The following is a 20,084-nucleotide window of genomic DNA, read 5'->3' as shown; positions in this document are numbered from 1 at the left end:
CATAATACTCCTTTTACTGTACGCACTTTACTTCATGATAGCTATTGCAATTGTGGCAATTCATTTCTCTTGCATGAAAAAGAAGACTGCTCAATAAATTAAAACCTTTTATTGAAAACGCCAGTCTCTCTATTTCTCTGCACCCTGGTGAAATTAAGCATGCACGATTGACTGAGTGAAATAGCTGTCTATTGTTTTCACACGACTCTGGAGATATACTCCTTATTCTGGGGGAGCAAAGTAGTCATGTTATATGGTTGTCAGAAGCTAATCTCTTCTTGTTTAAATCAGGGAAGTTAACCCATCCCTATTCATTCGAGAAAGTTTCTAGTGAACTCTGAGCTAGCTGTCAAAACTAATTAAGTCTAACATAGTCACTAGAGACCTAGATGACCTCAGTCCTACGTCTACACTGCTGTTTATGTTATTCCAATGCGCAGAGCCTACTGGGAATATAGGAACTACACTACATAGGTGTGTGGACGGGATGGCGCCTCCATCGTATCAGGAACACGGACACAAATATCCACAAAGAAGGAGAAAAAACAAATCAAAATAATTAAAGGTGTCACCGTGGTCAACGTTGCTCAGATCAGCAGTCACAACTTGCACGCTAAACACTGTTGGTTCCTTCTTGTTTTTCCTCCTCAATACGCTGTCAGTTTCACTTTCCAATTACTCCTTGTTGCAGCATCCAGTTCCCATGACGTCTTCCTCCCGATGCTCACACTATGGTGCTCACGCTGCACTGTATGTCTTCCTTAATATGATGTGGGAACACGCCGGAGCCTCGCAGCAATGGACTACGCAGCTGTGCGTCTTTCTCACTATGACGTGCAGCGGACAAGATGCATCAGAACGGAGAAATGCAGCAGAACTACCCGGTGAGCTTGTTTTTAAAAAATAACAAGTTCAAGTACAATTTGGTAGTTAGGCTCTGAGTTTAACAGTAACTTTTGGCTAAATAGTGGTTAGGCACTCCGGTCTGGCCAAATTACATGCTCTGCCTTAAACACCTTTTGACTGGGGGGGAGTGTGTGACATTGATCCACATTCAGTCCATCACTTGTTGGTTTTGCAATTGCCGCCCTAAGTGCGCTGGGGATGCCCAGACGTGGGTCCCAGGCACTCCACACCACTTGGAGTCAAGCTAGCCGGGCTGATGAGAGGTGTTACCTCGAAACCGGTCCGGTCCTCGGATGCTTGATTCCGTTCTGGGAAGGACATGACTTTTGTAGTTCGGACTGGACTGTTCCCATGGGGCAACAGGGTCAGAGCTGATTTGCATATCGCCATTGTCTAACCCAGGGTGGTGTGGAGTGCAAAAAAACGATGGATTTGGGCCCAGATCTTTTGACTGGGGGAGTGTGTGACATTGATCCACATTCAGTCCATCACTTGTTGGTTTTGCAATTGCCGCCCTAAGTGCGCTGGGGATGCCCAGACGTGGGTCCCAGGCACTCCACACCACTTGGAGTCAAGCTAGCCGGGCTGATGAGAGGTGTTACCTCGAAACCGGTCCGGTCCTCGGATGCTTGATTCCGTTCTGGGAAGGACATGGCTTTTGTAGTTCGGACTGGACTGTTCCCATGGGGCAACAGGGTCAGAGCTGATTTGCATATCGCCATTGTCTAACCCAGGGTGGTGTGGAGTGCAAAAAAACGATGGATTTGGGCCCAGATCTTTTGACTGGGGGAGTGTGTGACATTGATCCACATTCAGTCCATCACTTGTTGGTTTTGCAATTGCCGCCCTAAGTGCGCTGGGGATGCCCAGACGTGGGTCCCAGGCACTCCACACCACTTGGAGTCAAGCTAGCCGGGCTGATGAGAGGTGTTACCTCGAAACCGGTCCGGTCCTCGGATGCTTGATTCCGTTCTGGGAAGGACATGGCTTTTGTAGTTCGGACTGGACTGTTCCCATGGGGCAACAGGGTCAGAGCTGATTTGCATATCGCCATTGTCTAACCCAGGGTGGTGTGGAGTGCAAAAAAACGATGGATTTGGGCCCAGATCTTTTGACTGGGGGAGTGTGTGACATTGATCCACATTCAGTCCATCACTTGTTGGTTTTGCAATTGCCGCCCTAAGTGCGCTGGGGATGCCCAGACGTGGGTCCCAGGCACTCCACACCACTTGGAGTCAAGCTAGCCGGGCTGATGAGAGGTGTTACCTCGAAACCGGTCCGGTCCTCGGATGCTTGATTCCGTTCTGGGAAGGACATGGCTTTTGTAGTTCGGACTGGACTGTTCCCATGGGGCAACAGGGTCAGAGCTGATTTGCATATCGCCATTGTCTAACCCAGGGTGGTGTGGAGTGCAAAAAAACGATGGATTTGGGCCCAGATCTTTTGACTGGGGGAGTGTGTGACATTGATCCACATTCAGTCCATCACTTGTTGGTTTTGCAATTGCCGCCTTAAACACCGGCAGTCTAACTCAAAGCACCACACAACGCCCAGCAGGACTCCGCAATCACTGGTCTTAACAGTCAGCTTACCGGTACATTTGGCACATTAAAGCTTGGTGGAATCAGTGACATTAACGCTCGGCAGAATCGGTGTATTCAGTGCTGCACAACACAGTTGACCTCCGTCTGTGGCACAGAACCCACAAGCGTGTATATCACTGGCAGAACTTTAGGTGTGGATTTCAAAATACAATACAATGCCTCTGGCTTGTCTCAATATGACGCATAACCCTCACTGCAATCCCTCACTCGACGTCCTTCAAATGTCTGGACAACTCCCAGGAGTAATGCAGCAATAACACCACTTCAGTTATCCAGGACCAACTGACAGTAAGATCACCAGGTTGTCCAGGGGTTCACTTTATACAGTCTGCCCTCAGGAAAGCACTAGCCCTTCCTTGTCACCATTTTTAAGAGGCGCAGACAAGTATTGTAGTAACAGGAACTTTATTAAGTAAGGAGGAACCACCCCTAGACACGACTTTCCAGCAGCAACAGTCTCCTCTTCACTGATCCACCTTCCAGAACTCTGGAGTGCTGGTAACCTTAACAAAAAGGCAGGACCTATTGCTAGGACACAACAGAAAATATTTGAGAACTCACTTAAAATGTGTTCTAATTCTTCTTTCAACAGTGCTGACCATAATTTCTTTGACAAACTGTACTTTCTCATTCTGTTCCTTACTAAATTAAATGTTTTAAGTTCTACCACTTTGATTCAATCAACATGGCTTCAAGTGTGCCATACTTTAGTCATAAGGAACAATGTTAGTGCTCTAGTTGTTCTTTTGAAAACTCTGGGAGACTGCAGTAGAACACAAGGGAATCAACTGACAGGCTGCTCCTGTTGGAAGCACATGCTTTACTGACAATGTCAGCCTTCATTTTCATATGGCTGAGAAAGATTCTGCAAATTTACTGAAAATATGCTCCGCATTTTAGCTTCTGGAGCACCTTCCATAACCTCTATGGGAAGATCATGAGAAAACAGTCTTCCCTCAAACATGATTCATGAAATCCCAGTGGAAGGCTTTTTCAAAATGTAAAATGACCTTAGAACAAACCACTATTCTTAAAATTAGTATGGTACCATCAACAAATGATATATTTTGTAACTAAAATTGGTTATCGACGTTTATACGTTCTACTTTTTGTGACCCTCAAAACCTGCCATTCACTACAATGCATTTCAAAGGGGTGCTATTATGTATATTGATCCCAAGATGGCTGCCAACAAATCCTGGTGGGTGTTGGCAGCCAATCCAATTTCAGTAGGCTTTTGGGCTTCCACATATCTATATTTTTTAAACTTGAATATCTCTGAAACAACTGAAGAGATTTACATAAAAATACAAAAAGCATGCTTTCTGGTTCAACATTGAGCGTTCTCCCAAATTTGGTGTAATTCGGTTCGGGCTGTAGTTGTGTTCAAAAACGAAAAATCCCTATAGATTTAACATGGGGGAAATATGTTTTTGGAACCCCCTTTTTTCTTGGCCCCCGCTTGATGGACCACCCCGAAACTTTCAATGTATTAGCAGAACCAAAAAAGGGTAAATTTTTGTAAATTTTGTGAAGCTTTGTCTTCGTATTTATATATATGCTTGAAATGACGTGACAGGCATTGTAATAATATGTTATTTTACATTAAAAAAATAACCATACATTTCACCCCAGAAAAAAAAAAGTTACAGGGACATTATAGTTATGTGGAAAATGTCATTCAAAGCATACCGCTTTACTTGAACAAAACAACTGAAATTCACCAGTTATCGTTACCTCAAGTAACTATGTTTTGTGTCCTAAAGTAACTAATTAGCACCCTTGCCATACACTGCTAATTACCTTCCCATATTACATCACTCATGCAATGTGCTATGACATTATTCATAGCATGACTACATATGAATTGAATTAATTGATGACAACACTGTATAAGGCGGTAAGGCTAGCTATAGTTAACTTATGGCATGAGGTTATAGCTACTTTAGATAAATATAACTGGTGATTTTCAATGGTTTTGTAGGTTTAAAATGGTATGTTTTAACTGACATTATCACCTAACTATAATGTCCCTGTAACTTTTTTCCGGGTGAAATCTCTACTTCTCTTGCATCTCTGCTTCTCATCCATCATCCCTACTTGTCATCAACGATTCCTACTTGTCACTCCTTCTTCTCAACCATCTTCCTTACTTCTCATCCCATCTTCTCATCCATTATCCCTATTTATTATCACTACTTCTCATCCATATGTTGCATCCCTCTTTCTCATTCCTCATCCACTATCCATACTTTTCATTCCTTGTCCCTCAGTCATACTAACATACGTTCAATAATGTGAAACACACCTTCACACTGATTGGTTGGTAACAGGCAATTAGAGTTAAGAAACAGAGCTGCATTCTATAGGTCTAGCCACTGAAAAAACAAAAAATGTAGGGATGTTAAAAAGAAGTAGGGATGACAGAAGAGAAGTAGGGATGATGGAAGAGAAGTAGGGATGAGAAGTAGGAATGAAATGGAGATGATGGATGAGAAGTGAAGAGAATGGATAGAAAAGAGGTACACACATTAGGGATAATGGCTAAGACGTAGGAAAGAGAAGTAGGGATTATGTATTAGAAATAGAAAAGAGAAGTATGGATGAGGAGTGAGGAATGAGGAACCATAACTTAGATGATATACACTGATATGGTACACTCTAAAACACCACCGAGACTCAAACCTTTTGTTTAAGGCAGAGTTTTTAAGCATGGGATTAGCACAGTGCCATGCATACCAAACTAGGAAGTTAACACAACCTTTCTCCATTTTTACCGTGATGTCTTTTGGCATAGGATTAGCCAGTGTAATCTACTTTGGGCTGAAAAATAACAAAAGCCTTTTACTATTTTAGCCATAGTAATACAGCTTTGGATTGCAAAAAAATGATCCAAGCCAACCTGTAATGAATAAAAGAAACGCCTGGCACATCCTTTGCTCGTATTAGAACAGCATAACTTTGCCCAGACACATTGGGGCAAACTATCTGCCATGCCGATGTGGTTGATCGTGTGGCTTTTGGAAGTATGCTGACATGTTTCCAGCCATATAAATAGTGCAAATATGAGATTTTGCTCATAGTTAATCTATCCAAGCATATTGAGGGTTTATCTCTCAGGCCCATGCCTAATCATTTACAACCAGACGTGGGATGCCCTGTAGTAGGCTTATATTTGGAAGAGCTATTCCCCCATCATAGACTGGTCTATGTAACTGCCAGTGCTACCTGTGGAGACCAGCCACTTCATATTACAGAGCACAAACCAAATTCCAATTCTTCCTCCAGAAATGCATATGATCATTTTGCTGCGCATACAGCAATTTAGGAAGAGTTATAATTTTAAAGATTGCTGCTCCTCCCATCAAAGAGATTGAGAGTTGTACCATCATTTCGCATCCATTCTAAAGCGTACTACTACACCTAAAGAAGTCCACTGTCTGCCTTGTGATCTCCATACCCTGTTACCTGAAGCTGTCAAGAGTACATCAGTTGCTTGGAATGTTAATCCTTCTGTTGTCCATGAGTTAATTTATAGGAGTTTACATTTAGACTAGAATATTGCCAATATTCGCATGAGATTGAGAACAGATCTGTTATTGAGTGTAAAGGGTCTGTAGCATATTGAAGGATATGATCACAAATAGTTTAATCTTAGCCTCTGTCCCAACTCTGGATCAAAAGTCCATGGTCCTGCCAGGGGCTTTACTGCCATAGCCAACTAGAATGGGGAGAGGGAACATCTCTTACCTGCACCCCTACCAAATTTTAAGAAATAGATAGAGCTTCCCAGAGGTCCTACACACTGCAGTGGACTGAGGAGGGGGGCCCTTGCCTAGAAGATCCAGTCAAGCCCACAGAATATTAGAGATAGACCATCACCAATCAATTAGATCAAAAGCAGTTTTGGCATCAAAGGAGAGGATTCTAGGTGTTTTCTCCCTAAACACTGGTTGCTTAGCCATTTATAAAATCTCTGGAGATTTAACGTGGTGGTTTTTTGCATGATAAAACTTGACTTATCATGGTCATAATAAAGTTCAATAACCTATTAGCTAGTGCTTTGGCTCATACTTTTGTCTCCACACTGACAAGTGAACAAGTGAAATGTGGTAGTAAACTGAGCAGCAGCTGCTAGGTTTTACCTCTATTAGTATAACTATAATTACTGCTTGTCTGAGGTCCAGTGGCAGCATCCCTACTGTCTTAGTCTCACTGAGTAGGTTGAGCAGGTGTGAGCCAGAGTAACAAAATGTATCAGGAAAGCACTGGGGTCCCATTTTGCAATTGGCCAAGTGTCTGTCTGGAACGGTACAACCCTGCATATTAGGACATGAATGCTCAGGTGATCTAGACATCAATGTGTCTTTTACTAACTCTACTTGAAACCCATATAACCTCATCTTTTCTCCTGCTCAACCATTCTAGTGATTTTCCAGCTTTGTCCACCACTTTGTGTGCTTAAGTAATATGCTTGTCACTGCATTCTTGTTGTTGTAATACTTCTCTCTCATTAGCATTAGCCTTCACATCTCTAATTCAGTCAAGACACATTCTTTTCTGTCCCTCTTATTCTAGGGATGATATTCCCTAAAGTCTTGCTCTTTCCTATTACTAATGATTTGCAAGACTCCCACAAAGTTACACTGAATTATACCAGATCCAAGATAATCTGTCATATCCTATAATATAGCCCAAACTGCTACCTGCTGCTGTTTCCATGCATCTAATCTCCAACTCATTGCCTAGGTCTCTTTCCAATTCTGATACGTCATTCTGAAATAATCTGATATGCTCCTGGTACAGGTATTTTAGTGACACAACCATTGAGACAAATAAATAAACTTATCTAGAGAGTGACCTGTGCACCACAGAGAATTGGGAGTAATGGCGTCCCATGAAACTTTTGCTAGCTGCACAGGAACATCAGATGCCTTGGTACAGTCTGCCAATCTGTTCATGTCCACTGCCATCACATCATTCTTCAAGGGACAACGGACTTACTCTATGCGGGCCTCTGCGGAAATGGATGGATATATATATATATATATATATATATATATATATACATTTTTTGCATTGTGTATGCATAGAGTAATACGGGTATTTGTACAGTATAATTGCCTCTATTACATACATCTGTAAAAAACTGCAAAATAACAGACTTTTATATTTATGTCGACAAATGAACAAACGAAACTCTATTTTCAATGTATTGCATTCCTAAATTTGTGTCCAACACATGGGTACATCTTGTATATAATTATATGCACCCTTCGCCCGCACTATTTATTGACTCCAGCTACGCATAAAAAAGAATATTTTAGCATTTATATGATGTACGAATTTTTATACGTCATGTCTGGCATATCTAATTTGTTAAATAGTGTTTTTTCCGCATTATAATTATATCGGGCAATGACCTGTGCACACCGTTCCAAAATGGCGGAACTGTTCATTCATTCCCAGTGAAGCACTCCACAACATAAGTCCGTTGTCTGTGTTAATGACCATTACCACACAGCGAGTTTGGCGCGCATTTTGTAATATCATGTATATTTAAATGGTGGACAGGCTATGGCAATTTGTCAGTGAGCAAGGGCACAGCCGATGCCCGAAACGCGTTTGACGAGGCTTTGCACCCTGCATGCACGAATAAACTTCATCACGTGAAACTATTGCAAGTCTGGCTGTGGCGTCATTTTGGTGTCCCGTTTTTCTTGTCTGCACGGAAAGTGCTTTGGAGACAGATTGGATATATATATATATATATATATATATATATATATATATATATATATATATATATATATATATATATATATATATATATATATATATATATATCTCACTTGTCATCAGTGAAGTCATCTGGGATGTCATCAGTGAAGTCATCAGTGATGTCACTGACCATGTCATGAATGATGTAATATGTGACATTATCAGCAGTGGATTGCGGGTGCGTGAAATATAGTTAGTACAACTAACTATGTAGGAGCAATTTCAATGGTTTTTTAAATGCTAATTCCTAACTATATAAGGCCTGAAACCTATGGTTTTTTAAGTGAATATATATGTGATATATATATATATATATATATATATATATATATATATATATATATTAATATTTGAAGTCCCTTCTGTCCCACTTGTTGTAAATACCTACACCTCAACCCCCTGTGTGTTCAGACAAGATTTCTTTCCACTCTAAAGGAAGGCAATTTGTTAGCCAGCATTGTCACTTCGCTGGCGCTCCAAGTAAACCCACCAAGAGTCACTGAAGTATGTTTCCTTATGTGAGGAATTTATACTATGTCTCTAATAAGGGAGTTTCTTGCAGGAGAGTAATTTTAAATTCCTTTCTGCAAAGTTATTGGGTTACCAATCCTCATTTTCTTGTTGGCCAGTTCATTTATGTTTCAAGTCAGAATGGTTAGTTGGTCACTGCTACTAAGTTTACCTGGCTTAGCGAAGTGAAGTTTCAATCAACTTCACCTAGCAAGATTTTGCAAATAATGGGATTACAGTGGTCAAATTAATCACTGACCTTTGTCATGTCCTAAATGTCATGCTTTTTACCTTAAAAACATCAGAACAAGCTTTAACTGAGAATAATTCCAAATGGATGGTGAATCACTTCCAACCAACTTTTCCATTCCACAGGTTTCAAGCTGCTCAACGCCCCAATATGCGAATGGTCTCTCAACCCCCACTCAGCCCCCTAAACAATTACTAAAACTTAAAAATGACTTTATGTTATGTCCTCAAAAAGTATTCCGGACATGTAATAACAGCAGGATATGGGAAAAGCACATAGTCTAGTTACATTGCCCAAATGTTTCTTAACGTCTTCAAAGGATTTTCTTTGCTTCTTTGGATTTTCCAGTACAATCCAGAAAAAACACAATTTGTGAGAAATCAACCTGGATTATGTGCCGTTTTCAATGCTCTGTCCCTGTAGGCGAATAATTTTGCAATTAAAGGTTAGGCGAGCTCTTGAAAGTGGTTTCTCGTAGGGATCTATGGACTTGCTCTATGACAAATCGGGCACTCAACTTCTCGCTCCCAAGGGTGCATATCCATTTTTCTAGAAAGGCCTAAGGGGGTCGATCCTCTGTCCTCTCTGGCATAAGCACAATTCATACATGTATCATACATGTATCATACATGTATCCCTATTGTGGAAGATTTATACAAGAACTGTATCTGTTTCTAAATTTTTTAACTTCGAACTGCTTCATAAAATAGACAAGAACACGATAAAGCAGAACAGCAAGTTTGGCAAAGAGAACTTTAATGTGTGACCTTCACAAGAGAGGGTTTGTAAGAAAGATGGCAACATTCTTAAGGGTGTTAGACATGTCAAAAGATATCAGAGGAGCAGATCCAGGTCCCTTTTTTGAAAGAAAAATGGATCCCAAAAACAAATGACCTCAATATAAGGGAGCCCCCAAAACATTGAAATGTTGTATTTTGAGAGAACATAAAAATGCACCTAAAAAGGTGTTATAGGAAAGGCCAAATAACACTGGTTAAACTGAAGAATACTGGAGTGAGGAACAAAGAAGAACAAACGGACAGACAAGAAAAGGCAGGACAAAGCCCCAGTGTACCCTATCCCAGTGAATTGATTCATTGACTGAGGCTTGGCAGAAGGAGCACAAATTATTTAGAAGAAAACTGTGCTAGTGGGTCCAATACCAGGCTTGTACTCCATATGTGGACAATTAAAGATGCCAGAAAGCCAACAGGCTCTGGGATGGTTCTGAATCAAGAAATTTGATGTGCTCATTGAAGGAGGAAACAGCACATGAGATGCAGGTCAGAATAACGAGCATTTGGAGTGTCATTAACATGGAATGCTATTAAATCAGTCACACCCACAAATGACTTGAGTTATTCTGTTGCTGGTCAAGTGATCTTTTTAGCCATTATATACTCATGGGTGGGTAGAGTGCTTAAATCCCCTGATTGATTATAAAATTGCTCATTGCTCATGGTAAAGTATTTGTGATGTATATTCCTCATACTGAGTAATAATTATAGCATGGCAACATGCATGTTGACCCCCAGTCTAGTAAGATGGAGTCTATTTTAAGATGCAAATGAAAGAATGATCAACTTCTTGCACTTGTTTCCAGATTTCCAAAACATTTGATTCCAATACATAAAAATATTATTACTTATAAAAATCTCTATTGGGCCATGGCATGAAATCCTGTAAAGAATTGCATCCTCCTTTCCTCATCAGCAAGAACCCCATGGGTAAACCCACTAGGAGCAAGGGTGTGGGGGAGAATAATGGACCTGATGAGGTCTGTAAAGTAAATTACGAAATCTTGTGGTGGAAGCATATCTGTATTCCTATGAGTTTAACATAACAAGTGAATTGTTCCAGGAGGAGGAGCTACGACACCAACCAAGATGGCCGCATAGTCTCCCGGCTCTGCTGACCTCCGTCCTATGCTCGCTTATCCTGTCGAATATCCTGATCTCCTGCCCCGGATTCGTGTGGGTGAACTAGTCGGCACCCCGATGGTGTGACCACGGAATTTTTCGGATGTTCTGGGGTGAATTAACATCGAAAATGGTTTGAGGCCTAACTCAGACTGGAAGCCGGGGTCTCGATTGCTGGTCTACCCGGGTCCAAAGTGAACAACAACGGAGAGGAGAGTGGTAGGGTCCGGTCCTTGGAACTTTGAAAATTTCACTGGACTATTTCGCAACCATCTGCTGCCTGGTGCTGTGCCTGAGGTGGGGTGACGGGTGGCGCGCGGTGCTGCGTCGAAGGGGACCCCGGCCCGGTGGCCCGGCACTTGCACCGCTGGTGCCCCGGGGTGGGGGTCCCGCTGCGCGTTGCTGCGTACTGCTGGCCCGTCCCTCACGGCTTGATTCTGCCCTGGTGTATCCTGCCCCGGAGGAGGTGTCTCTCCGTGGGGATCGTTATGCCGGCGGACATGTTGAACTTGGCGGAACGGGCTCAATGTGGCCCTTCCTTGCGGATGGTAATGGTGGAACTGGCGGCGCTTCGCGCGATGATGAGGGGCCCAGGTCAATCGTTTGCTGTCGGCAGCAGATGGGATCATAGGACCGGTAGCAAGCCCTGATTTGCTTTGTGAGACCCGGCAGCCGACTTGCCTCCTGTTGGACGCCCTAGTGGCGCGTCTGGACCCGGTGCTGGAAGCTGTGCCTGCCCCCGAAGAAATGGAACTCATCGTGTGTGCTGAGATTGATGACTCTCTTAAGTTCTCGGAAACATCGGTCCTACAGTTCTCGGAACTTTTCACTGCTTCCCCCATCCTGGACACTGTTGGCCTACACTACAATCTGTATCGGAACGAGTGGCACCCCCTCCCTAATCGGTCTCCCAACATGGCGGATGTAACGATGCTTGGTGTCGGAGACGGGGAGGGACATCGTTTGTGCAAGCCGTGTATATTGGGATCTGATATTCCTCTCCCATTTGCTGGCCTAAGCTTTGACTGCTACTGTGTGACTCTTGACTTTCGGGAGATGGGGCTTTACTTATCCGAGGGACTCGGCAACTTTGATAGACGGGGCCAAGGCTGACAATGTGGGTTAAATTGTTTGCGATGGATCTATTGGTAACGAGACTGCTTCATCAACAGACGGATTCCGGGGCGGGGGTTTGTGGTTCCCCCGGGGTATTTTCGTGGGGTGGTCCACTTTATTTGTGCTGGCTTCGGGGGGCCCCTTTGTTAGGGCGGGGGGGAGAGACCGGGAGCGCAGAGACTATCGCCCTCCTCCACTTCCCCGTTGGGTGGGGTTTCCTTTCTTTCTTCTTTTTCTCTGCTTCTTCTATATTTCGGGTTTGGTTCTCGGGCGACAGGTACACTGCTGGGGGGGGCCGTAGTCATATGCAGGGGTGCAGGGTGGGGGGTTGGGGGGAGGGGATTTTTTGTTTTTAATTTGTTTCTATGGCCTTTGTTCTCTTCTCTTACCTTTCTTTGTCTTTTTCTTTTTCTGGGTCAGTGCAGTGGGTTTATTGACCACTGCTTTTTCATCAGTGCCTCAATTTTTGTGGTGTTCTCTGGGTCTTAGGGCAGGTGGCTAGCAGGAGCAAATTGACCGCAATACTCCTTCATATCCTGAACCATTTGTTTCAGCGCCATTGATTTGACCGATTGCAGTTTACTGTTGACACGTTTATTAATCTGCCTGCCATTTTTCGCTGCTGGGAAATTGTATGGCACCTGATTCTTCCATCTTATATTATAAAATGAAAACCTTTTATATCCTGTTTTTCTAATTGTGCTGTTCAATGACCAAGAGTACGTTAATATGGTGATTCTGCTCCCCGAGGTGCTTCATGTGATTTAATATTTGTTCTCTGTCAACCTTACTGTTTAGCGACCAGCCCCGGGGGTTATAGGCCCATGATTGTATTTTGTTGAAATGTCAATAAAAGTTTTCAAAAAAATAAAAAAACTATTGAATTGTTTCAGTTAAGCTTCGACACTTGCTGGTTCATCATATTAAGTGTGATTTCTAGATCTTGTTCCAACTTTGTAACGGACCAAGGTTTTGGTAAATATGGGCTGCTTTCAAGTTAAGTGATGGAGAACAAATTATGGTAAACCCAAAGGTCTCAAAAACACAGCTTTGTATACAATCTTGGTTTCATCCATTATATGATAAGTACTTCATGTCCCAAAAAGTCCAATCCATGCTCCCACTAAGGTTAGAGGGAGCCATTTTCAAAAACGTTCAGGGCAGACTGTGAATCGTTGTACAACACCATTTTGGTACTTGAACCTTTCACAATGCTCGTGAAAAAACATCATGGGGGCTGTGTGAGGAAGAGGGAAAGTGGATAACAACAGACTATATAAATGCATTACCATGTCCGAACTTTTATTAAAAATAATTTGTCTTTCAAATTTGAGGCAAAATAGGAGTAAACTAAAGCATGTCTTCTTTTGTATTAAATAAATGTGTGGTTTCTCAGTGATGATGCTCCAATACATGTATTCTAGAAACACAGAAGTACTAAGCCGGAGACTTAAGTCATATTAACTACAGTCAACTATTGGGTCAATCTAATTTTGTTACATTTTAACAAAATCATTTGACGTTAAGCTATGCATAAACTAAAATAACACCTCTAAATATGAAAAATCAAACCATCATGTATCTATGTATAAAGTATGTATAAAACCTACCATTTGCGAATGGAGAGAAAACGTCACATAAACTACTCCTCCTGTAAATATCTCTAAATTGTGACTCAACATGTTTTTCGAACTCCTTTTCATTTGAAGACTTTCCATCTAGGCTCTCTCTGCACGATGTACCTGAAACAAATTAAGTGAGGAGATAAACTATTTAGTAAGAAAATTAATCATTTCGAAGCCAAAGTTAAAGTTTTATTTAAATCAAGTGTACGGAAAAGCACCCTCTCTGCAACCAGTGATTCGAATATTGACTGGATATTGGATTAGAAGACCACGGTGTAAGGAACCCCTTTTTTGAAATAAGTAACTCGTGGGGGGGCGGGGGGGGGGTGTTCATGTGTGACTGGATGGCATGAAATAAATCCTTCAGAGGTTTTTGTGATTATCCAGCAATATCTTCACACATCTCATATATTCACATGCTTAAAACATTACACACCTCTCACCTAAAAGGCCATCTAGTCTTTGAGTCTTCTCTTATTCCATTTCAATTAACTTCAAACAGTGTACAAGGGTGGGGAGCTGGTGCCAGAGCTTCATCTGCAGAGGTTCTTGGGGACTATATGTCCTACTTAAGATGCTAATTTCCATGTGAGAGTGTCTTGTCAAGTTAGGAGAAGATGCTCATGTTGCTGACTTACAAACGTTCTCAAACAGCATATTGGCTTTATGTGCCGAGGTACCCTTTGTCAATAAGAACGTGTGCGCGGTTACCTAGCTACGAAGCAGACTGGTAAATGTTTTATGCAGTCCAAAATCCACATACTGTAGTTAGCTAGGAAAGTGCCTGGTCTTAATGCAACTTGAAATTGAAAAAAAGGTTAATCAGCTATCTTCAATGATTTGGTACTGGTCTCGTAAAAACACAGTACTTTCAAAACATTATCAAAACCATTAATTAGTAAAGGTATGCGTGGTAAAGGCTTTCGTGGTAACCACGCATGCGTTGTACTGCATGCGTGGTTATGGTATTCGTGGAAACGGCCTCGTTGTAGTGGCCGTTTCCCATTTAGAATGTACATTACTTAATCCATGACCTAAATACCTATGTTATATTTATTATTAAAGTATTCACAAAAGATATACACATGTTCATGTGTTAAAACGATCCCAAAACACAAAAACTAACATGTTATGTTCCTCCTGTCTTTTGACGCAACCAGCAACATACATATGCTACATTCATATCCACTTTATCTGCACTAGTTTTGACAGATATGATTACCAGATTTTGTCTATCCAAGCTGTATGGAATAAACAATCATGTCCATATTTCTCATATAAATGTACCATTATTAAAACACAATGGTCAGAAACGTGCATGTGTTACAGAGGTACGGGTTTACTTAGAAAGGCCATATTGCATTCTTCAGGACAAAGAGCGGTACAGATTTCGAGATGATATTATCAAGTTTGTGAACTCGAGGCCCTTTGCCCTGTGTTCTCCCTCACCAGAATGTAGTCCCTTGATGTGGGCTTGATCCGCTGCATGCTGCCTCAGTCTGCACAGCATCTCCGAGGGACCCAGGAACTGAGGAATCAGGTGATCAAAAAAAACACAGTTTGGCAGCAGAAAATACCTGCGGTACCATTGGTGACACTTGAATAATCTAAATTTACTCGGATTTATGAATTTTAGAGCATAATATCTATTGTTCTGAGTCCAGACTGTCTGAACTGAATTATTTTTGGTGGTGACAATAAGGGAAAGTTAATTGGAGAGGCTCCACTACCAATGGATATATTAAGTCATGAAACTGCATCTCTGAAGCCAGCAAAAAACCTCCACTGTGATTGAGCAAATTAACTTGTTGCTGCAGGAAGTGGTGCTGCTTTTCGAAGTTTTGTCAAACACTTCCAATACAGCTACTGCACTGTATTAATACATAGCGGCTATTAGCAATGACCCATTCCTACAATCTACCAACCTTCAAAAACACAAAAACAAAGTTGAGCTTTAGGAAAGTGTATTGGTATTACTAAAATGAAACTAAAATACACATAATCTACCCAGTCCATCAAAACCGAATATTTTCATTGATCTTTTTTTTTACCATGGGTCGCACAATTATATTTTTCGGTCTCTTCCAGAAATGGCATGAACGGCACAGACAATTGGCAGGAGCTTGTGTATACGCTCGAACAGGGATGTCGCTCTGAAGTGGTTGTCCACAAAGTTAGGGAGAACATTAACATGAATTCTATAAGTATTTCTACTTTCAAAAAATAGCTCTTTAGACTACCAAAGGGTTGAATATCTGTTTTCAGACTAAATGAACTAGGGTTATGATTCCATTCTGCTCACAATTTATATGAATCCACTGATCAACATCACACGTTGATCCTCACGGATGTACGTGCACTATACAAGAGCCCGTATGGTAGCTTTATTTCAAAGGTTATATTTTTATATAATAATCATTTTTATGTTGGATCCAATAAGCATATGATTACAGTTGAAATTAGTTTAATCTGATGAATAGAAGTGTGCATTAATGTGATTCCGTTATGCCACATAAATAGGGAAAATCTCTTTTGGATAAAAATGGATGTTGTTTCTGTCATTCACTCCTGTATTCCCTCCTGCAATCCTGTACGCATACGCATCTTCTCTGCTTGCATGTTCCGCAGAAGAAAGCAACTGATATAATGGTTTATTTCCACTGTTGTGAATGCAAATTTTTCGATTTTGTGTTCCTAATATGTTGCAACTTCAAGACTCTTCTACTGTAGTTACATTGCTAGGCCTGGTCATATTCATCTGTGTGAAGCTTCGTTGTTGGAATAGTTCTATATTTTTTTCAAACATCTCTGGATGGCAGTAGCATGGAAGATGCTGAATGCTTTCATAAAATAGGATAGTGCCTAAGTGTTAAGGTAATGACGTTCATCGTTCTGATTTTTCCCAGTGTTGTTACTTTTGATCATAACATGAATGATGATTTGGCTGTTTTACTAATTTGTTATGAAAGAATTGTGTAAAAAAAACAACTTGATTTTGGGGTTGAGACAGATATGAGATATTTTTAGAAGACTTTCCCCTGCTTTTCCATGGAGTTCTAATTAACGATAAATTATCCTATTATGACCAGTTAATACGGTCACCTCTGCCACATACTGTACTCTGAGACTGATTAAGAGGATCTTACTGTTTATTCGTGCCAATCATCAGAATACTGTAGTCACCTCTCAGGTGTTAACTAAGATTGATTACAGCAATGAGCTTTATCTGAATGCCCATCAAACTGTTCTCAGTGAACTCCAGACTCTGCAGAACGCGGCTGCTAGTTTGCCTTTCAAAATTCCTAGGTACCATTCTGTGTCAAGTTCTATTAGGAAACTTCATTGGTTGCCTGTAAGGCAAAGGATACTTTTTAAATCACTTTGCATTGCTCATAAAGCTCTTTGTCATAAAAAAAGATTTACCTGGTATCTTACAGCCAGAGCTCTACATTCAGGTACTGCCAAAATGGTCGTAGTGCCTAGCTTTAAGCTCGCTACTTGGGGTGGCAGAGGTTTTGTGCTGAATGCTATGAAAGCTTGAAACAAACTCCCACTTTTCATCAAACCGATGCCTAGTCTTTTGCTTTTCAGGAAGTTTCTGAAAACCTGGTTGTTTTCCACTTATTAGTGCCCTTTGCTTATTCTCTTTCTGGTTTATTAGCTAGCACCAAAACGCTTATGGGCATTCGAGCACACAATAAAAATATGGAACAATAGAACATACTAGGGATACTTTCCAATTCCCTCTTGATTTTGCTGCTCATGTAGAACTTAAATGTTTTCTAATTTTAGCAACCCTGTATAACGCTTTGTTGAAGCCTTCATGGTTGAGTCTGTACTGTGAGAAGTTGGCCTGGTATATGATGCTCACTAGTTCTAGTGATCACCTTGAACCATGCCAAGCAACCCTTATGATGATTGGTTGTAAGTCAACCTTATAGACCAGCTATCCTAGTAGCGTGGACAAAGCAGTCTTAGGCTAAACTCTGTAAAGGCATGTGAAGCAAGCTGTTTTAGCATACACAATCCCCTTGAATACCAAATGAAAGGACACCACACAGATATATATATTGAAAATATATATATATTTATTTACTACAAATATCCCCTATACTCTTTATGAGCACAGAAGCAAATGCGTTTAAACAAAACACAGTTTAAATATACAAAAGTTGCACAATATGGATGAGCCCTAGGGGCCACCTAAACCATATACTAAAATAGTGGTATAAGAACCACCTATCGGGAAGGAAGTAGGCCTGGGGCCTGGGGAATCGCTGGAGCTGTTCGGGACTAACAGTGAAGAAGTCGGGAAAGGCCCGCGGGACTCGGGTGCAGTGCTGAAAGCACACGCATGTACCAATGCAATGTCAATGGTGCGTAACAGTTATAAAGTTACAGTTTAAGGAACCTTCCGACTGACCTAGGAGGACGAAACTTTAGACAAATACACTAGAGGTGTGTACCAGTGCAGGAGCACCGGAGTTGCTGAGTTACCTCACCCACAGGAAGCAGGTGCACAGGTGCAAAGTAGTGTCGGGTTTCGTCACGCAGGTCGATGGTGCCTGAAGATGAAGATGCTGCAGGCGGGTCGTCGAGGAGAGTTCCGGTGGATCCAAGGGTGGATCTGAAGAGGTGAAGACCTGAAAGCAGAGGGGACAATGTTCAAAGTCACTAGCTAGTGACTACCGTGGAACCAGGATGGAACCAGGCGATGTCGGGTGCAAACAGGCGAAGAGGTGAAGATTGTCTCTGCAGCCACGTGGACACGAAGAGGTCGAGGACGTCCAGGCGTCGGTCCCGAGCTGTCCCACGCAGGCTCTCGCTGATGGCGGTGTCTGCTTCTTGATCAGAGAAATCAGGCCTTGGCTTAAGCAAGCCACACAGGAATCGTTGCAAGCTTCTCACTCAGACCAGCAAGGTCAGAGTGGGTGCTCCTTTTCAGGGGAGTGAGGGCCAGTCTGGAGCAACCAGACCAGCAGTGTTGTTTGTAGGTTTCGTCACCCAGATGGCCAATAGCCACGTGGCAAGTGGCCGGGATGGCACGTCCAGTGGCAAAGTGAAAAAGGGCCCGCACAGATCGTGGAGATGCTGGGGGGCTGATCTTCGGTGCAAATGCTGCTCGGTGGTGGGGCTTCTCAAACCCTAAAGCACAGCATCGAGGGTGCCTCGAGTGCTGCGCAGTCAGCTTCTCGGGGGTCTTTTGAGATATCCGGTCCCACGTCTCTCGGTGCCTCCACGAGTCTCTTCTTTTCAAGGACTGTGGATCGGGCTCTGAGATGTCTGGGAGTCTGGGTCTCGTTGGGCTCTGGGCTCGGGCTCTGGCAAGAGAGGCGGCGGCAAAGCAGACGTCGAGTTGCTGGATGGTGCCTGTATTCACAGGGTGGTCACTCCTTGGTTTCTTTCATTCAGACCAATTTGGCAAAATTGCATCTTAGCTGTGCTCCGATGTCTGCTATGTGGAGAAGAATGCGTGTTGGACGTTTGTCTTACACTACCATCAGCAGTACCAATGGATATTGATGCTTTGCTTTGTCCTGTAATGACTCATGCAAAGTGTTGTCCCCAGCGGCTACCTATTCTGATGACGACATTCGTTGAGACTTCACCATTACGATTAGGTGGCGGTGAGGTACAAAATGAAAGCGGCACCACACAGGTACAACCTTCTGTGAACATTGCTGATCCTGACATCGATGATGGCAATGCATCGCACATATACACTATTTCCACCTTTTCGGAGTTGGCCCAACTTTCACCTACTGTTGTAGACGCATTTTTTGCTGGCCTATTAGTAGTAATGTTCTCCCCTAACAACGAGGATAATATTTGAAAGAGCGAGCTCACAGCGTTCCCTTAACTCTGAATTTGGCCTTTAGTTTTGATAAACAGAACTCTAAAAAAACAGTGGAACTATTTTTTTTCTCCCTTCCCGAGAACGAAATGATTTTTCCCAGATTTCCAAAATATTTACCATTTTTTTGGCACATGGTACTCTGCTTAAAGTAGAATTATTCTTAGAGAACAGAACTTCTATTTTTAGAGACTCTAGAGACAATATTTTGAATCAGCCTCTAGCATATGTACAATCTTGTATAACTATGTGATGAAATGATCTCGACCTTTTTTCTGTATTCAGAGCCATTTCATAAAAGTAATTTTCGCAATTCATTCGGCCAATATTTATATTTGCATTTCCTGAATGATAACTCTGCTTGAAAACGTACAGTATAATACTCATTTTCGTGTATCTACACCATTTCAAATGCATCCATTGTATTTTGGGGTGGGCTGGAAAATACATGCATACCTATATGTTCATATATTGCTTAGTATTTAGTAACGATGGACATTATACGTGGAGTGGGTGTTG

At 42.0% G+C, this 20,084-nt stretch overlaps 1 protein-coding gene across 1 annotated transcript in view; it reads right to left on the bottom strand.

The window, feature by feature from the left end:
* LOC147750852 (protein NEDD1-like) overlaps window positions 1-20,084 on the bottom strand; it is a 590,100-nt gene that overhangs the window by 257,093 nt on the left and 312,923 nt on the right. The window contains exon 11 of the mRNA XM_086937113.1: window positions 13,697-13,828. Coding sequence (XP_086793239.1) covers window positions 13,697-13,828 — 132 coding nt within the window. The remainder of the gene's footprint in view (window positions 1-13,696; window positions 13,829-20,084) is intronic.

This window comes from Lissotriton vulgaris, chromosome 1_1 (assembly GCF_964263255.1).
Source record: "Lissotriton vulgaris chromosome 1_1, aLisVul1.2, whole genome shotgun sequence".
NCBI classification, from domain to species: Eukaryota; Metazoa; Chordata; class Amphibia; order Caudata; family Salamandridae; genus Lissotriton; species Lissotriton vulgaris.
Note: the sequence above shows the minus strand (reverse complement) of the source record. Positions and strands in the feature narration are given on the sequence as shown.